Below are 21,097 nucleotides of genomic sequence, written 5' to 3' on the forward strand. Positions count from 1 at the left end.
AAATTCTTTTGATCTAATAAGATTTGGCAACCACGTTCAAATATTTAAAGCAGGAAGCAGACAATTATTTAATAACAAAATATTTTGTAAAATTGTAAATATCAGACAGGGTCAGGGAGTGGAAATTTGACTGTAAATTATGCTGGTACCCTTAGTTGTATAATCTTATTCTCTCATATGTTGGCTTATAAACTATGGAAAATTTTCTCAAATCTTAATAGTTTTGTTTAACTAGCAATGCCCAAACTTTTCAACCAATATTAGGTTTCTCATAATTTCGTGGATGTTTATCAATCATTATGGTCCAACATCTTATCCCTTAATTCCCTGTTGTGTATTCATTGAACTACTTAAAGTAATTGCTTAAATTGAGGGAAGGGTTTTTCTTTGATTAGACTATTAACTTTAAGCGAAGCTACTCTTGCGTTATTCTGTCAGTCCGTTAATATGATACATCAATGGTTCTCCTCAAGCAGATATAATCATAAATCATGTCAAAAATGGACTTACAGACTACCTAACTGTTACAGGAATCATCACTCCGAGTTTGAAATCAATAAGATAAAATTTATAATTTGAGCATCATTTATTTACAAGTAAATCATTTAAAATAGAATGAATAATTCAATCAAATATAAAATTACAAAATAGTACAATATATTTAACAAGTATTTATAGATACCCTGTTTATTTAAGTGAGATTTTAGTTTTTAATTTTTGGTAATATTTGAAAATATAACAAAGGAAAGACTTTTAAAATAAATTTAAGACTGTTAAGAGCCAAAGAAGCAGGGAGGGAGAAGACAATGGATTGTAAATTGTTTTGGAACAAAAACGTTCTCTCATTTGTTGGATTTAGTATCTCAACCCCTCACCCAACCTTTGAATGAAAAGAAATCGGAGCTTTTAATCAAAGCAACTTCTTAAGCACTGAACTCTCCCCCCCCCCCTCATCTTATTTTTGGAATTAATTGAAAATTACTGGGGAGGAGGGATTTAGGTCCGCTTAGATAAGGTAATGTTGAGTACTAGTTAGTCAGGAATAGGCTCTGCAGGGTTATGGCTTCCCGCAAGGGTTAGCATAGACAATAACTCCCCAAACCCTCAAAATTTTAAGTGATAGAAACAGTGCTTAACAGTTGCTTAGTAAGAATTTTTAAACCTAGATACCAGAAGCAAGTCAGTTTTAATGAATTTTGAAAATTTACAGCCGCAGCTCTACGCAGCCTCCAAAGTTATTAAAAAAAATCTTTTAATTTTCGAATTAATTATTTTAGATAGAAAACTCTAATCTTTTGTTAAGTAAAATTAATATTGATAAAATCAAGAAAGTAAAGCTAAAGCTATAAAAAGAGAATGTTCCATTAAGGTTATAAATCCCATGAACAAAATAAAACTTTTTAAACATTGAAATGTGGCCATTTGAAGAAGTAGGCTTGAAATACTGTAGCTCAGTGTATCTGATATCTGAAAATAAAAATAAAATTAATATTTTTATTGATCAGTCCCGTCCATCAGTAATGGATGTTAGAATTGCCTTATCAATTTTATATTTGTCATGATGATTCTAATAGTTTGGTGCTGTTTAAAACGCGTAGCAACTCATTTTTGATATGATGATTTTTATACCTTTATAAATCCTAATAAAAGTAACATGATTCATGTTAATCTGTCTGTCTGTCTGTACAGAAAGATTTCAGTAAAGGCTGCACTGAACAGATATGGTTCCACCTTACAGCTTCTCATTGGTCCTGGGAAGGTTTATAACTATTTTGGGGGAGGAACATCCTAAGAGAAATCAGGGGGGGAGGGGATGACCCCCTACCAAATTTTTTTTACTTTTTCTTAAATAAAAAGTACCCTAGAGGCCTCTAGGGGCGCGGCGTAGCCGCTAGTATAAAGTGCATAGTTAAATATTTCTTAAATAAAAATCCTATGCTAAATGTCGTCATAGCAAGGATATCTCTCCAATTGCTTAATAAATTCATAATTATTATAATGACTCAATTATTTCTGAAGATTCCCATGACAAATGAACATGCATTCTTAATTACTTTAACGTCAATTTGGCTTTTTACATTTCTCAGAAATTTTGTATAAAATTATTTTCTTGTAAATGTGGTCATTCTTGTTAAATTAAAATCAAATATAATTATTTCCCCCCCCCCCCCCCTCAAAAAAATCACTTTTGCATATAGCTTTTACAATATCCACCAGTACAAATAGTATAATTCTTTATCATGATCTCTAAAAAGATTGTTTATCAATTTAACAGAAAATAACCTTTAGTTCCATATGATTATGCATGTCTATAAATAAAACATATTGTTTGTTTTTTTATTCCTAACAGGCATAAGTTTTCATAAAAACCAATCTTGTAACAACTTACCTTAAAAATAAGAATGTATGGAAAGGTAATGACTTGAAAAACGGAAACAGCAAATCCAAACAACCAGGACCAACACCAATAAACAGCAACTAAAATATTGAATTAAAATTGATTCCCCCTCTAGTGTAAGTTACTTTTTAGTAGCGAAGCTACTTTATAATTAAATTTATCTGTCAGTCTGTCAGTCAGTTTTGATGAAGCAAAATAAAAAAAAAACATTGTGACAACCTCTATAAGTAGCGAAGCACTAATAACACAATAATTTAAAGTGGTTACAGTAGATGTTGAGTTGTCTTTAAAAAGTAAAAAGAGAATAAAAAAATTATAGGAATAAGAAAACTTTCTACAAAATATTATTTTTGTCTTTTAAAGCACAAGCAACAGACTGAAAAACACTGACTGACTGACGGATGATCAAAGTGAATTATAGAATATAGTAGAATTAAATAAACAGAAAATAAACATACTTATAATCAGAAAGTCTTGTAAGACCATGTTCTTTTGTGCAATAACAGACAAAAAGAGTGTAACAGACTATTCAAAACCTACCAATAAGTAATAATCCAGCAAGAGGCGAGGAATTTTCTACAACACTGTTGTCCACTTCTTGTATTGTCTCCTCAATCTGATAGGTTCCATCTGGGCCCTGGTGCACTACTATTACACTAGAAATAATAATTATAATCTGGTAGGTTCCATCTGGACCCTGGTGCACTACTATTACACTAGAAATAATAATTATAATCTGGTAGGTTCCATCTGGGCCCTGGTGCACTACTATTACACTAGAAATAATAATTATAATCTGGTAGGTTCCATCTGGACCCTGGTGCACTACTATTACACTAGAAATAATAATTATAATCTGGTAGGTTCCATCTTGGCCCTGGTGCACTACTATTACACTAGAAATAATAATTATAATCTGGTAGGTTCCATCTGGACCCTGGTGCACTACTATTACACTAGAAATAATAATTATAATCTGGTAGGTTCCATCTGGGCCCTGGTGCACTACTATTACACTAGAAATAATAATTATAATCTGGTAGGTTCCATCTGGACCCTGGTGCACTACTATTACACTAGAAATAATAATTATAATCTGGTAGGTTCCATCTGGGCCCTGGTGCACTACTATTACACTAGAAATAATAATTATAATCTGGTAGGTTCCATCTGGGCCCTGGTGAACTACTATTACACTAGGAATAATAATTATAATCTGGTAGGTTCCATCTGGACCACAGTGCACTACTATTACACTAAATATAATAATTATAATCTGATAGGTTCCATCTGTACCCTGGTGCACTACAATTACACTAGGAATAACAATTATAATCTGGCAGGTTCCATCTGGACCCTGGTGCACTACTATTACACTAGAAATAATAATTATAATCTGATAGGTTCCATCTGGAACCTGGTGCACTACTATTACACTAGAAATAATAATTATAATCTGGTAGGTTCCATCTGGACCATGGTGCACTACTATTACACTAGAAATAATAATTATAATCTGGTAAGTTCCATCTGGACCCTGGTGCACTACTATTACACTAGAAATAATAATTATAATCTGGTAGGTTCCCTCTGTATCCTGGTGCACTAATATTACACTAGAAATAATAATTAAAATCTGGTAGGTTCCATTTGGACCATTGTGCACTACTATTACACTAGAAATAATAATTATAATCTGGTAGGTTTGATCTGGACCATGGTGCACTACTATTACACTAGAAATAATAATTATAATCTGGTAGGTTCCATCTGGACCATGGTGCACTACCATTACACTAGAAATAATAATTATAATCTGGTAGGTTCCATCTGTATCCTGGTGCACTAATATTACACTAGAAATAATAATAATAATCTGGTAGGTTCCATCTGGACCATTGTGCACTACTATTACACTAGAAATAATAATTATAATCTGGTAGGTTCCATCTGGACCATGGTGCACTACTATTACACTAGAAATAATAATTAAAATCTGGTAAGTTCCATCTGGACCATGGTGCACTACTATAACACTAGAAATAATAATTATAATTTGATAGGTTCCATCTGGACCATGGTGCACTACTATTACACTAGAAATAATAATTATAATTTGGTAGGTTCCATCTGGAATTATGATTTTCTTTATGAACTATAATAAACAAAGGGAAAGGTAAGTTGCATTTCAGGTAAAATCCGTAATGGTGTGTGTTTTAAGGCTTAGAAATAGTAGTAGAATGATAATATTCACTAAATATGTGTATTTCTTATTGAAAAGAACTATAGACAACCAATTTTTTTTAGAAGTTAACATAAATTTTGATTGTTCTATTAGTGTTTTTAATTTAAAACACACAACCTTTACAGATTTTACCCGCAACCTAGCTTTCCCTTCACTGTTAACTGAGATGATAACATTCATAATTAGCCAAGCAGAGAGAAATATTGAAAGAATAATATCAAGAAAAACTGCACAAACCGACAATTTAAGGACCTGAAATGTTGATGTCATTACAGATATTGACAGACAGACAATGTTAAGGGGGGGGGGGGGGGGGGGGTTATTGCAACCATCTCGTAATCAATAATTAAATGGCACTTAGAATTCGAATTTCGATCTGAAATTTTTCTTGAGTAATCTATGGTAGGGCTATTTTCCCTAAGACGAACAGAAAGTTGGAAAAGTAATGGCTGGGGGCTCAGCCGTTTAGCTGTTTTTTGCCTATTTGCATGGCAAATTCATCATTAATTACGTAGGAATCCACTTGTTAAAACATATTTTTGGTTTAATTCATGTTAAATGTTAGCAATAACCATTTTTAAAATTTCTAGTACCAACAGCTACCGGCTAGAACCGTTTGATAACATTCTTGGGCAACAAAAAAATATTATTTGGAGATAGGTTTCGTGACTAGTTTGCTCTTAAGAGAGCCAAAAAAATGGCAAAACAGCTGAGCCGCCAGTCATTAGCCGGTACTTTCCAACTTTTTGTTCGATTTAGGGAAAATAGACCTACCAAGGACTATTCATGCAAAATTTCAGATCGTGATGGATTTGCCTTGAAAAAGCCAAAAAAAATGGCTAAACGGCTGTGCCGCCATACGTTAGCCATTACTTTTCCAACTTTTTGTTCAATTCAGGGAAAATAGATCTACTAAGGATTACTCATGCAAAATTTCAGATCGAAATACGAATTCTAAGTGCCATTTATACAATTATTACGAGATGGTTGCATTATTTCACCCCCCCCCCCCTTATACGTAAATTTGTTGCAAAACTTCTTAAATACAGAATTCTGTTGAAGGACATACTGACATTTTTAGGACTTGAATATAGAGATGCAATATCGTACCTTATTGTAATAAAAATCAGTAATTCAAAAATCAGATCAATCAGATGATTTTATCACATAAAAAAATTGTTGTTAAGAAAGTAAAAAATCAACATGTTTAAAATGGACGTACAGACATTCTGGTAATGATTATACAGTTGCTACGCTTTCTAAATCGTACCTAACCACTATAGGAATCAACATACAAAGTTTTAAATCGATAGGACAATTCTAACATAACCTATTCATTAGACAACCAAAGAAATAGTGATCGACATGGTTTTCAACTTTTCTGTAATAAAATTGCTTTTTTGATATTAATAACAATTTATGTTTATTTAAATTTATGTTTTAATTTTAGAAAAATATGTTAAATTATAAACAAGGATGACAACATCCATAAGTAGCGAAGCACAAAAAAATGTGGATGGGAATACGTAGAAGTAGATTTAAAGTGTATTTATTAAAATCAAGAATAGATGTATTGGAGAAAATAAACACGAAACCTTGTTTTATTTTGTATGATGAAGACGGTTAAAGTAAATTACATACTAGATGCACATAACAATGGGGGGAAAAAAATTGAAACTGTTAATGCAAAAAAAGTTTTAAAATGGGACCAAAAATACCAAAGATATGGGGAAATATGTCAAACATATAAAAATAGCCAAAAACCTGCTAAAAGGCAGTTTGGCCGCCATTGTTTCTTTTCTTAAAACACCAGAAATTTAAAGTTAATATCTTTAACTGAAATTTTTTTGAAAATTGGACTATAAACACCAAAGATGTGGGTAAAAATGTGATAAATACAAAAATAGCCAAAAACCTGCAAAAAGGCAGTCTGACAGTCATTGTTGATTTCTTCAAATGACAGGAAATTTAATTTTGATATCTTTAACTGAAAAAATTTCGAAAATCGGACCATAAACACCAAAGATATGGGGAAAAATGTGAAAAATATAAAAATAGCCAAAAACCTGCAAAAAGGCAGTCTGACCGTCATTGTTGTTTTCTTCAAATGACGGGAAATTTAATTTTGATATCTTTAACAGAAAAAATTTGAAAATCGGACCATAAACACCAAAGATATGGGGAAAATTTGCAAAGTATAAAAAATAGCCTAAAACCTGCTAAAAAGCAGTTTGACCGCCATTGATGTTTTATAGTTAATTGTGCTCCTTAATGATGGGAATGTTGTCAAAAAATTTCAGCTCTCTATCTTTTATAGGAGCCGAGAAAATCACGTTTCCCCAAATTCATTAATTACGGACGGACGGACAGACGGACGGACGGACGGACAGACGGACAGACGGACAGACGGACGGACGGACGGACGGACGGACGGACGGACATTGTGAATTATAGAGTAGCTTCGCTACTAAAAAGTGTATATTCCGAAAATAATATTTTTGGGGAGATTTTGTGTTTCAAGTTGGCATAACTGTACGTGCCGTATATCTGCACATGCGTTATATAGTATATTCTAGGTTCTTTACAGAATCTTTATTCAGAAGTGACAATGTTTTTGTAAGCCAAAATTATTCGTTAAAGTACTGTTATTATTTGATGCAATTTGACTAAAGAACCACGTAATCTTTGTTGATGCAAAGGAAATTGCCAGATGTAATTATTGGAGGACAGATGTCAAATATTGTACGTTAGTACTGATACCTTAAAAATGTAATTTCAACCTTATAATTATTGAATTATATGTGTAAGATATTAATAATTTTTTCAATAAGATTCAAATTACATTAAAAATTACTCAAGAAACGATAAAATGGCCAATAAGGGGGGGGTTTTTAATGCAACAATCTCGTAATCAGTGAGCAAATGGCACTTAGAATTCAAATTTCCATCTATAATTTTGCATGAGTAATCCATGGTAGGTCTATTTTCCCTAAATCGAACAAAAAGTTGGAAAAGTAACGGCTAATGGCTGGCGGCTCAGCTATTTTGCCATTTTTTTGATATTTATATTGCAAATTAGTCACGAAACCTCTCTCAACATAATACTCTTTTCTACTCCAAAACGCTATCAAACGGTTCTAGACGGTAGCTGTTGGTACTAGAAGTTTTAAAATTGGTTATTGCTATCATTTCACATGAATTAAACCAAAAATATGTTTTAAAAAGTCGATTCATACGTAATTGATGATGGATTTACCCTGAAAATAGGCAAAAAACGGCTGAATGTCTGAGCCGCTAGCCGTTACTTTTCCAACTTTTTGTTCGATTTAGGGAAAATAGACCTACCAAGGATTACTCATGCAAAAGTTCAGATCGAAATTCGAATTCTAAGTGTCATTTGCTCACTGATTACGAGATGGTTGCATTAAACCCCCCCCCCCCTTTTTTTTCTGAAGACATGTTTTTCGGAATAATTAGCAGACCATATTTTAGTTTTTTAAGTATAAAAGTCACACTGTAATTCGCAGTGAGGACGGACTGACCGACCTTAATTATAGAAAAGCTTTGCTTTTAAAAATAGAGCACATTTCCTTTTTATCTTAGTCTACTTACGGACATATAGACGTACTTGTGGTCATTACGAGTTATAGAGTATTTTCGCTAACAATAAAAGTTAAAAATACCTTTTACGTTGTCTGTTACACATTTTGAATATAAAACCAAGAACTAGATGTTTCAAATTAATTGTAGAAAATCTACAAATTAGAGGTGGGTTCTATAGTCGGAACTGTGATCACAGTTCTATCACATTGCTGTTCTATCACGGTATCTCACATTGCGGTACCTCGGGCGGCCATTTTTGTGTGTCGGTGCGTTCTATAAACATTACTGTGAGAGATAATACGGTAATATGGTACAGTGATAGAACTGCAATACTGCAGCTGTCATCAACAACAAAATCAACAGCAAAACTACAATAAATGGGATGTTAAGCAAATGTCGTCTTTGAATTTTGGTCAATTCAGCCTATTTTTTTAAAGTACAGAAAATGTGAAGGGAGAGGGGGAAAGAAAATGCCCCTCCCCCCCCCCGAAAAAAAAAAAAATTTAACTCACTTATAGATTACCTAATTTTTTTTCAATTAAATATTTTTTTGTACAAAATTTAAAAAAAAAATTTTAATTTCCATTACCTATCAAAAATTTTATATTGAAAATATTTATTTTTATAATAATTATTCAAATTTTTGTACTTAAAATTTTTCATCCCCTGCATAGAGATCTGTTGGAATGCCCCGTTTTTTTCATCATAAACCATGCTTTCAATGCATGATTTATTGTTTTATTTACATAATTTTCGTCTGCAAAAGCAGGAATTTTGACAGCTTTTGATAGCTTGTACTGTGAGATGCTGTTCATCTCCCTGATCCATCTGTGAAATCTACAGCAATGTGAGATGACGTCATAACAGCGATATGTTACAGCGATTGCGTATACCGTGAGATGACTTCTGAACGTCTAGCGTCAGATTTTTGTTGTTGATACCGTATTTGCAGCTGTCGATACCGTAACAGTTTTGTTTATAGAACCCACCTTAGATTGAAAAACTTTAGAAATCACTAGGAAAACTGAATAGGGCTTGCCCACTCTGGTGTAATGATTTAGACTAAACTGGTTTCAAAATTAAATCTACAATTTATAAATACGAATATTAACATGTTTTTACAAACAAGCAAATTTTAATTTTTCAAACGCTAAAAAATAGTGAAAAGTAATCCTTTTAGAAATTATTAGAATATTATTTAATATATTTTGACATTATTTCTGTAAATCTAGGAGATATTTATTTCCTCTAAATTTAAAAATTTGAAATACAGGTGTTTTTTTTATAAAAAAATAAAATGTTACATATTTCATATATTTGTCCCAAAAAAACTCTCATGTTTATTAATTTAAATATATTTTTTAACAAATAATTCGCTGTTTCAAAATTAATATATAATTGCGTAAACATCAAAAAAATATAAATGGGGTCAGTTGAATTTTAATTGCCGATTGTGTATATAGTTTATCCTATCTTAATATTTACTACTAGCTAAAAAAGGCTTCAAACTTCCAAATAAAAATCAAAATTTCATTGTTTTCAATGAGGAAACTAAGTACACAATCGGAAACTCAAATTCAGTTAACCTTAATATGGGTTTAAGGGTAGTGGACGGGCGGTAGTTATACATGTTTGTGTTGACGGGCGGATATCCAATATTTTTATTATAATTTAGTAAGGATTTTTGTCTGTAGCTAAAGTTCTCTAAAATTGATGGTCCGAAAGGCTTATTCTATTCAGAAAAGCCTTTAAATATCTTATGGGGGTTTTAGGCTATTTTCCTCCCCTCTCCAACCTTCCCTAGAGGCTGGAAGCAACTAGCCATTTATAAGCAATTATAATTGTATTTTTTAGAAAAAAATGCGCACACTGCAGCATATACATATATAACTTTTAAGTTGCACTAAAAAAATAATTCATACCTTTCACTTGATAAATGCATGAATAAGTATAACACAAAACTTACCTAAAATAAATATAAATTATTTAAGCTACAAAATACAGATTTTCGCAACAATAATAGCAGAATTTTATGTTTTATTTTCTAGGGGGGTGGGCATCTACTCCTTCCCCACCCAGAGAAAAAATACCCCAAGACCTCATCAAGCCACACACAGTCACACCCCCCTTAAAAGGACTCTCCACAGAAAAATAAACTTTGGATTTTTGAAAATCTAACCTGAAATTATTATTCTCTGTTCAATTTTAGGCATTTTTTGTTTTTGTGGCATCGCGATCAAAGCCCTTTGAAAATTTTGTCCGCCGCCTATTTGTACTACCGCTATAACAATATATTCTACACTTTACCTCCACTCAATATATGTTCGCCGCTAAAGAACATTTTCTCCATTCCAGAGATTTAACTCGCCGTCCCTATTCATTCTCATACGCAATATTCTCTCCCCTCATTACAATTCATGCTACAAATGAAAAAATAAGACAACGTAGCTTGGAGAAGTAGAGAAAAGGCCTAGAACCTGTAAGAAGCTTCACTGCAAAGGGTAACCATATTGGTTCAGTTATTAGTAAGATACTTTATTACACATTGCACAGACAAACAACCTGCTACTTTTATATAAGGATAGAAGTTTACAATGCTATTAAATCTACTCATCATATCAAGGATGACAACATCCATAAAAGTGAAGATCGAAAAGCAAAAGGATGGAAGGTCAAAAGAGCAATAACACTTGTAGAGTGTTAGAACTTGAACAGCAGGACATTGATTTCTAAGTCTAAACACAATTGTACATAAATTTGATGCAAAACTGCGTAAATTTAGGAAACAGTAGGGACATTCTTTCATTTATAGGATTTGATTATAGAGGCACCTCGCTTATAATACTGTGCCTTGTTGTCATTATTCCAAAAACCAGATGAATAGGATAATCATACTATATAAAAAAATGTCAAAATGTTAAAAAATCAGCAGATTTTAAATGGACGTACAGACTTTCTGGTAATGATTATCGAGTTTCTCTGCTTTCTAAATGATACCCAACTGTTAGAGGAATCACCAGGCAAAATCGATAGGACTATTCTAACATGTCTTTTTTAATAATTAAATAATATCCAACAATGATTAAACTTGTAAACAATACTAATATTTTTGTAGAAATAAATTGAAGAGTTTGAACAGGGATCTAATGGGATAAGATAATGGACGAAAAATGTATTACATCCCTAATGATATTAAATAAGATTACTCCTTCCAAAGATTAATTGTTAGTTGAAAAATTTCTCAGTCCCGTTTTCAATGACAATAAAACAACAAGGATGACAACATCCATAAAAGCGAAGCTCTAAAACGGTAGGACAAACGAACATTAACACTTGTAGAGTGCCATAACTGAATAATCAGAATATAAATGTATAAAATTATAAACAAAATTTAAACAAATTTGTTGAAAAACTACGCTAATACAGGATAACATACATTTTTAGGAATTGAGTATAGAGATGCTTTGCTTATAACAATGTACTTTGTTGTCCAAGGAATCAGTATTCCAAAAATTAGATCAATCGAATGATTCTATCATATAAAAACTTGTTGTTAAAAAAAGTTAAAATTCAACTTGTTTAAAATGGACGTACGGACAATCTAACGATTATAGAGTTGCTACGTAACTATATACTACTAACTATCGTACCTAACTACTACAGGATTCATCATGCAAATCGATAGGACAATTCTAACATACCAGACGGACGGAAGGACCGACCCTAATTATAGAAAAGCTTCGCTTAAAAAAAACATAGTTGGCTAATAGTCATAAAATAAACAGTTTTTCGTTACTGTTAGACGCAACCATCTTTATTATACAAAAATAGTTATTTACCGCGTCGTATTATAGACAGCTTTCCGTGGATATTAAAAGGTCCGTCCTAACAATACGGGTATTATTTTTATGATATTAATTTGATATTCGTGGAAAATTGTCTGTAATACTTACATTTTTAGGACTTAAGTATAGAGATGCTTTGTTGTCCTAGAAATCAGTATTCGATAAATCAGATCAATCGAATGATTTTATCATATAAAAACTTGTTGTTAAAAAAGTTAAATCAACATGTTTAAAATGGACGTACGGACTTTCTGGTAACGATAGAGTTGTTACGCTTTCTAAATTGTACCTAACTACTACAGGAATCACCATGCAGAGTTTGAAATTGATAGGACAACTAACATGCCTAAGTTAACGAAAAGAGCTAACCGTTATGGACTGACGGACGGACTTACTGACGGACTGACCGACCCTAATTATAGAATGGCTTTGCTTAAAAAAAAAATATATTATTAGATTATTTCCAGACTTGTTGGCTAATACAAAATTTGTAAAAAGGGGAAGGGGGATTAATGCAACCATCTCGTAATCAATGTGTAAATGGCACTTAGAATTGAAATTTTGATCTGAAAATTTGCATGAGTAATCCTTGGTAGGTCTATTTTTCCTAAATTGAACAAAAAGTTGAAAAAGTAATGGCTAATGGCTGGCAGCTAGCAGCTCAGCCTTTTAGCTGTTTTTTTTCTTATTTTCAGGATAAATTTATCATTAATTATGTAAGAATCAACTAGGGTAGCGTGGGGTTATTCTGGTCAATTTTTTATTTCTACCCAAAAAAACATACTTCCAAAAAACTTTTTATTTTGATCGCTAATGAATGATATGGCAATGATGATGATGCCTGTCTTGGTTCCATTAAGATCTCGCAACTAGAATTTGGTTAAAAATCAGTCTAAAGAAGATCCTTTTTTTAATCCAAACTTTTTTTTAAATCATACTTTTTATCATATCATTATGTTTTTTTTAAGCTTTATTCATAAATTAGAGGTAATTTATGATTCGCAGGTATTGGAATTTTTTGACAAAAGTGATTTTTTTCCCTAAAATCTTTAATTTTAAAAATCCTGCCAGTTTTTGTAGCAGTTCTCAATACATTTTTTCTTGTCTCAAATTGGCTAGGATTGACCTACAAGGGTGGTTAAGGTGTCTGAAGATGCAGAATTATTGCCTGACAATAAACTCGAAATGATATGGGGTCTCTAATATTACAACACATTTTATGCAACAGGAATTTTAAAAAATACAAAACCTTGAAGATGTATTTTAAATATTGGAGATAGAACCAATATCCTGTACAGTTTTTGTTAGGGCATGCAAAGAGCTTTCTATAGACACCCTAAACACCTTTCAAGCTTAATCCTAGATGATTTGACATAAAAAGGGAATGATCTGTGTGTTTGTGGCTCAGCCACATGTATTACCACTTTTTTGTAGCTCATCCACAGGCGGTTCAGCGGATGTACGGCTGGCGGCGATCCGACCGGCCCTTTGACTGAATGTACAAGATCTTAAGTCATATCGCAGCGATACACTATTATTTTGATAGTGTGAATGGGGCGCTTGCCCATGGGTTTGAATGTGGGAAATGCTCTCTCATGAGTACTGCTTAAAAATAGAATTTAAATAAAATACCCATAAGTATTCTCAACATCAGTGTCAGTACAGAATGCTTTGTCCTTTTACTCCCACAATTATAATACGAATTTATTGAATCTGTGGCGATTCATAAATACCCAAGCATGGTATTACAGTGCTTTAACCTAAGAGTAAAGGTTGGTTTTTGATGTTAAATCAATATAAGATAAGTATAGTAAAGTATAAAAAGGAAAGAAAACAGTTTAATTAAGTTAATTGTATTTACATATAGATCAGTCAGATATTAATGTTACATAATACTTATAGTAAGTGTAAGTAGTGTAGGATGAGAAGTGCCTAAGTCCAAGTCATGATTGTGCATATAGTTAGGCCTCTAACATAAGTCATATGCACAATACATGCCAAGTACAAAGGAACCTAAATTCAAACTAAACAATGCATGCTAAATAAACTAAGCCATTTACCTTCTTAAGCCAGGAGAGAAGAGGGAGAACCAGTTGGTTTGCGAGTTAAATGATAACTGAGTTTTAAAGTGTTTGCAAGCTATACTTTGGATAAGAAAGTTATCTGAGAAAAAGGCTTAGGTATGGCTTATATACAGAAATAGTTAAATAGATAATTAACAATAGGTATATGGTTGGATATAAACATACAACATTGATAAATTACAATAGGTGTGCCTACATGGTCCATATATATGTGTATATTGATAAGGAACAGGCCAAATAGTGCATAAAGGTTGCCTAATTCTGAGCTGTGATAGCTATGACTTTCGCCTTGAAAGTCAGAGGGCAAGCTCTGCTCCAATTAAAGGAAGTGTGTCTGTCAAGGTCAGCATGTTTATCAAATTATTCATATACATAATTATGACTTACTTAATTTAATTGGGAGGGAAGCTTTTCTTTAAAAGTAGTGTTGACATGTTCAATTTATTTGAAACTTAGATGCGGCATCTACAATTTACCATGAATTAAACCAAGTTGTTACTTTTCTAAATTTTTGTTCAATTTAGGGAAAATAGACCTACCAAGGATTACTCATGCAAAATTTCAGATCAAAATTCGAATTCTAAGTGCAATATACTCATTGATTACGAAGTTGTTTCATTAACCCCCTCCCCTTTATGCTTCGTTTTGTTATTTGTGAAACCGCAGAAATTACTTTAATACTGGAATAGCTATTCATTGACAGCTTTCCGTGGATTTAAATGAAAAATTATAAGATAAATACTAGATTTGCTAGCCCCGTGGAAAATTATCTGGAATATGATGCTATACATGATTGGATGAGAACCTAATCTTATCCTTCTGATATTAATCACGCTTTTCCTCAACAGTTTAGCGGATTTAAAACCGACACGCAACAAGCGGTCAATGGATCCTATAAATTGACACATTTGCTAAATCAAAACTGGTTTTACCTAAATTGTATCTGTTCCTTCTTCGCGATTATAGAATTTCAAAGATTTTAACAAAAATTGTGTGATGATTTGACTTTAAATTGGCCTTTGATGTAAAATATATATGCTGTATATTACCCTTAACACATGAAAGTAGTAGTTGTTTTAAAAACCTTTTTTGTAGATTAATTATAACTTATAAAATTGTCGACGGGGGTAACTTCTGACTTTAATTAATGCTTGTTTTTCTTCAAATTACCTTGAAATTTTAAACTTAGAAAGTAAAAACAGTAATAAAAAATAAACATATCATTTAACTAAAAATACTGGCACAATTGATTTACAACATATACTTTTTTTAAAATTGAAGCTTTTCTACAATTGGGATCGGTTAGTCTGTCCGTCCGTCAGTAACAGTTAGCTTTTTAGGTGGAACAATTATCTTCTTCATTAACTTGGACATGTTTGAATTTTCCTATCGATTTCAAACTTTGCAAGGTTATTCCTGTACTAATTAGATACGGTTTAGAAAGCGTATCAATTCTATAATCATTACCAGAATGTCCATACGCCCATTTTTAATATATTGATTTTAACTTTTTTTAACAACAAATTTTTATGTGTAAAAATTATCTAATTGATCTGATTTTTGGAATACTGATTCCTAGGACAACAAAGTTCAATGTTTAAAGCAAAGCATCTTTATAATCAAGTCCTAAAATGTAATTATGTCCTTTAACATTATCCTGTATTTAAACAGTTTTTTTAATTACAAACAATTAAACAAATTTACTTACACATTTGTTCCGACTTTTTATAACTTTATATTCTGATTATTCACTTCTTAAACTGCACAATGATAATGTCAGTTTATGTTGTCATCCTTGTTTACATAGAAACAATTAGCATTGACACTCGAATTTTGTATGTAAAAAAGTCACGATAGTATTAAGTTATCAACCACATAAACAATAGATTGTTGAAGACATTAGGCCTTTAATTGATTATATCAAAGGACTGTTAATAATAAGTATACCTAGTCAAATTAGTTAACAACTTAATAGTTGATTATACATTAAATAACAAGGATGAAAATTTCCATAAAAGTGAATCTATGAAAGGGTAGGACAAAAAAAAACATTAACAATTGTAGAGTGTCATAACTGAAAAAGCAAATATACATATATGTATATGTATAAGTCTAAAAAAATAAAAGTAAATTTGTTGCAAAATATAGGATACTGTTTACGGACATTCCTACATTTTTTATATGCTTTGTTTATAACATTCTACCTTTTTGTAGTAGGAATATAAAAAATGTTTCAAATCAACTTTTTGTAAATATACAACGATTGTAGAATTGCTATGCTTTCTAAATCGTACCTTACTACTACTACAGAAATAACCAACCATGCCAAGTATAAAAAAATAGGACAATTATAAAATGCCTAAATTAACGATAAGATCTATCCTTTATGGACAGACAGACGAACAATAAATATAGAAAAATAAAGAAATTAAAATCAAGCAGCCGAAATGAGATGTAAAGGTTTTCTAATCTAACCTAATGACTAACCTTTATTAGTTTGTTAACGTAAAATCCTGCATTATTAAAGATACTTGTTGTATGTATATGCTTCTATCCTTTATTCTTTATCTTGAAAGAGTCTTGTTTAAAAAAAATATAATTATAGATCAACAAGGACCAAAATCTTTGACCTATTTAGATTATGATCACATTTTGAAAAAAGGTTTTGCAATGTCTTTAATAAGATACAAAATTAAATAATATTTTTTTTCAATTGCTAAATAATCTTAAATACACAAGACAATAATTTGGTGTTTAATTAAGATATACTAGCTTTATATAAAAAATAGCGATTGTGCCTATCGATTACAAACTTTGCATGGTCATTCCTGTAATAGTTTGGTACGATTATAAAGCGTAGCAACTCTATAATCATTACCAGAATGTCCGTACGTTCATTTAAAACATGTTGATAACTTAACAACTTTTTTAACAACAAATTTTTATGTGATCTAATTCTCCGTTTGATCTGATTTTTGGTATATAGATTCCTGAGACAACAAAGTACAATATTATAAGCGATGCAACTCTATAATCAAGTCCTAAAAATGTAAGTATGTCCATAAACATTATCCTGTATCAAGCAGTTTTTTTTTAACAAATTTACTTACAATTTTGCTTCGACTCTTGTACTTTTATATTCTGATTATTGAGTTCTGACACTATACAAGTGTTTATGTCCGTTTGTCCTACCGTTTCATTGCTTCGCTTTTATGGATGTTGTCATCCTTGTTCATTATATCAATTATTTTATCCATATAAAATTCAAAATGGTTTAGAACAAAAATATTTACTTTTGTGTAATAAACGGCAAAGTATCTAAACAATTAGAATTAATATATAAAAATTATTTTTGATATGACTTTTTATATCACTCATAATGCATAAAATAACCATTGTTATAAATCCTAAATATGCAGTGTTGAATTGTCTATAGAAATATTGTTTTAAAACCTCAACAAATATGACAAACTTATATTACTAAGCCATGAACATTAAGATTAAATGCTATTTTAAAGTCAAATCATCGCACATTTTTGGTTAAAATCTTTGAAATTCTATAATCCTGAAGAAGGAACAGATACAATTTAGGTAAAACCAGTTTTGATTCAGCAAATATGTCTATTTATAGGATCCATTGACCGCTTGTTGCGTGTTGGTTTTAAATCCGCTAAACTGTTGAGGAAAAGTGTGTAATCGGTGTCGAAGCCATACTGGAAAAATATTTATTTTATAACCCTAGTAAGAGGAATCATTATATGTCTGTTTCTCTGTACTGCCTTGCTAACCGCTGAACTTATATGGTTCTCCTTTACAGTGTAGCTTCCCATAAGTCCCATATAGAAAAAAATACCCCCTCCTCCCCCTTAAATTTCCTTAAAATTACAATAAGATGTTAAAGGCTGATATATTATCGGCATGCATTTTTCCATGATATTAGAGAATTCCTTCAAATACTTTGATTAAGGAATCACAAGGGATAAGACAATGAACGATAAAAAATATAAATATTAAAATGATAAACAAACAAAGAATAAGCTACCTCCATCCCAGCATTCTCAAATTGAATCAAAATATTGGGGTGTGGTAGGGTTTCAGTACTCAGTACTCAACTTTCTTGGATTCTATGATTCTGTTCTACTTTAATTTAGTATTTTAAATTTTTAGCAGTAATAAGAAAATGGACAATAAATTTCCTAATTATGACAAAAGAAATAAATCAAAATTATTGATCAATTGGACTTTGATAACGAGAGAGGGGACATTGGGTTGTCTATTACACTAATACCCAAAGTTTGATAACGTTTTCTTATTTGTTAGCAGAACAACTTTAGACTTTGAGAAATTTAATTAAATTTTGAAAGAATAGTTCATTAAGTATACCTAGTGTCCATCAACCACTAACTGTAATCTACAAACGGGTAATTTTGTGTAGAATCAAATGGATGAACATAAATTTATCGGCTATTATCTTACCTATCCCTTTAGATCCCTTATAGTTAGTAACTTCAATAAAGAAATGAAATTTATATTGTAACAAATAAAAATGGAACTTTTTATATAATTCAGGGATAAGATAATGAACGTTTACATCCACAATGATGATAATTAAAATTACCCCTAATGTGGATCAATATTATTGGTTGAATTTGAACCAATCAAAATTCAATAACCCAAAGTTTTCAAGATTACCAATTGTGATATACAACTGTAAAGACTAATAATGTCTCCTCACTCCCTGGGTATAATTTTAATTTACAGTTCAATGTTATCTCCTCCCTGGGTATAGAAGAGTTGTCTACAGGGATAGCACAATTGACGAAAAATGTTTACATGGGATAGATAAGAAATGCAGAGAGAGATGGGACAATGGGCTGTTTATTACACTATCCCCAGCAATGTTTTCTTATTCGTTGGATTAATTACTTTTGGGACTTCAATGAATTTTGATTGGTTGATTCCTTAAGTTGAGTGTTTGATTATTTCAACCACTATTTTTGATCTACAGAAATGGTAATTTTGATTTTCCACTTTTTTGCAACAATTTTTATGTTATATAATCATCCTATTTATCTGGTTTTTTTTTACATCATCTAAAATTTCTATAATATTTTCAGGGAGTTGTATTGCCACATTATCTTATTAATTGGCCCAAAACTTTACCTGAAATTTGATTGGTTGGTTTCATACCAAAAACAGATGGGGTAATTTAGTATCTAGCAACTGTAATACCCTAAGTTTTACAAACACTATTTCTCAAAAACTAAAAAATCATGATTGGTTGGTATAAACTACCACTTAGTTTTTCATGCACTGATGATCTAAATCTATAGATGGAATAATTTTGTTTCTAACCATGGGGAATAATTTTGTCTCTAACCATGGGGGATAATCAATTTAATCTCCATTGTCAAATCCCTGTATATTTTCTATCTTACAGGTCTGCAAATACCTGGTGCCCCCCTCCCCTTCCCTCCCACCTATTACATTCCTGCCTTCCCTTTCCTATGTCAACCTGTATCTTTACTCCAAAAAAACTACACACACACAACGAGAATTTGTTGGTGTGCGCCATGGACCGCTAAAAAACAAAACCGCGTTTCCGCGGACACCGCGGATATATTAACCACGTCATATACAGACCATACACAATCTAAGGTTTATAAATTTTGCCTCCACTCTACTCATGCTTCCTAACTGCTGGACAATATTGCCGCCACTTTTTTGTGTTCGCCTCCGCCCAATAAAATCGCAGTTGCCGCATTCATCGCCCTTCTCCGCCACTACTCCGCTATACAATGCTATACACCGCTTACATCGCTATACACAAAATCCCCCAGCCTCCACTTAATTTCTGAACAAGGGAGAGGGGAGCATGTATTAAACCGCGACATACAGCAATGAATAGCGGAGTAGCGGCGGAGAAGGGCGATGAATGCGGCAACATAGAAGCTAAAAATCACTAAAGCAGCACAAATTGAATGGCGGGAGGATTCACTTAAGGGCGGTCAAAATTTTCAAAGGGCTTCGATCGCGATGCCACAAAAACAAAAAATGCCTAAAATTGAACAGAGAATAATAATTTCAGGTTAGATTTTCAAAAATCCAAAGTTTATTTTTCTGTGGAGAGTCCTTTTAAAAGACCCAATATTAAAAAAGTTTTCCTCATTGAGTAAAATATCCGTTAAGCCGCTCCCACTGAGCCAATTGATTTCTCCATTTTAAGCAACCATCACATAGTTTTTTGTGGGTAGGGGGGTGAAGACACCCTCTCCAAAAATAGTTTAAAACATTCCTAGGACCTATAAGAAGCATCACTGTAAAGGAGAACAATATCGGTTCAGCGGTTAGCGAGATCCTTCCTGACAGACAAAAAAATCTTACTACTTTATATAATAGGATAAGGCCATAAAATTAGCATGTTATCTACGAGTGATTTATTTCTTTGAGTAATGAAAAAACAGTCTTGCTGACGTCATCAATTTTTGGTACAAAGATATTCTTTAATGTTTCGAAGCAAAGCTTTATATAAATAGTTATACATGCTCTCATAAAATTTTAATTAGATAAATAGTATTATGTAAAGTAGTAGAGTTTTTATTTGTTCTTTAAGATTTCGCAACCCTGAACTGATTAAGTTCTCTTTTTTAGGAAAGCTTCACTTGGGCTTTGGGATAGTTTTATATTTAAGTTTTGGGATGGTTTTAAGCTTCCCTTTTCTCCCCCAACAGAATTTCTAGATGCCACTAGTGTTAAATAAGAGGGTAGCTACTCCAGGATTGTTGCCCAAAAGTTCGTACGATCAAAAATGATTTGTTGTCTGTGTGATTTCATATACTTTTTATTTAAAGTTTAGTTCTCAAAAATACCATATAAGTCACTTTTCTCTAATCAATTTTATGTATCTAGCGTCTGAAATCCA

General features: G+C 31.9%; 1 protein-coding gene across 1 annotated transcript; it reads right to left on the minus strand.

Annotated features, from left to right (window-relative positions):
- Positions 1-567: 567 nt before the first annotated feature.
- On the minus strand, positions 568-9,324 carry LOC145330867 (uncharacterized). Its single transcript, XM_080175529.1, has 5 exons — positions 9,237-9,324; positions 8,327-8,405; positions 2,939-3,054; positions 2,390-2,478; positions 568-1,467 (listed from the first exon to the last, which is right to left on the minus strand). Exons 2-5 carry the CDS (start codon positions 8,347-8,349, stop codon positions 1,324-1,326), a joined length of 372 nt encoding a protein of 123 aa, XP_080031655.1. The 5' UTR covers positions 8,350-8,405; positions 9,237-9,324; the 3' UTR covers positions 568-1,323.
- Positions 9,325-21,097: the final 11,773 nt, after the last annotated feature.

The sequence above is a fragment of the Acartia tonsa genome, chromosome 10 (genome assembly GCF_053477335.1).
Source record: "Acartia tonsa isolate MP-2025a chromosome 10, ASM5347733v1, whole genome shotgun sequence".
NCBI lineage: Eukaryota > Metazoa > Arthropoda > Copepoda > Calanoida > Acartiidae > Acartia > Acartia tonsa.

Coding starts and splice junctions, on each gene's coding strand:
- LOC145330867 (XM_080175529.1), bottom strand. CDS start 8,349: ATGTGTAACAGACAACGTAAAAG. Junction 3,055..8,326: donor TGTAACAGACAACGTAAAAG/GTATTTTTAACT, acceptor TATTATTTCTAG/TGTAATAGTAGTGCACCAGG. Junction 1,468..2,389: donor CATACATTCTTATTTTTAAG/GTAAGTTGTTAC, acceptor TTTTATTTTCAG/ATATCAGATACACTGAGCTA.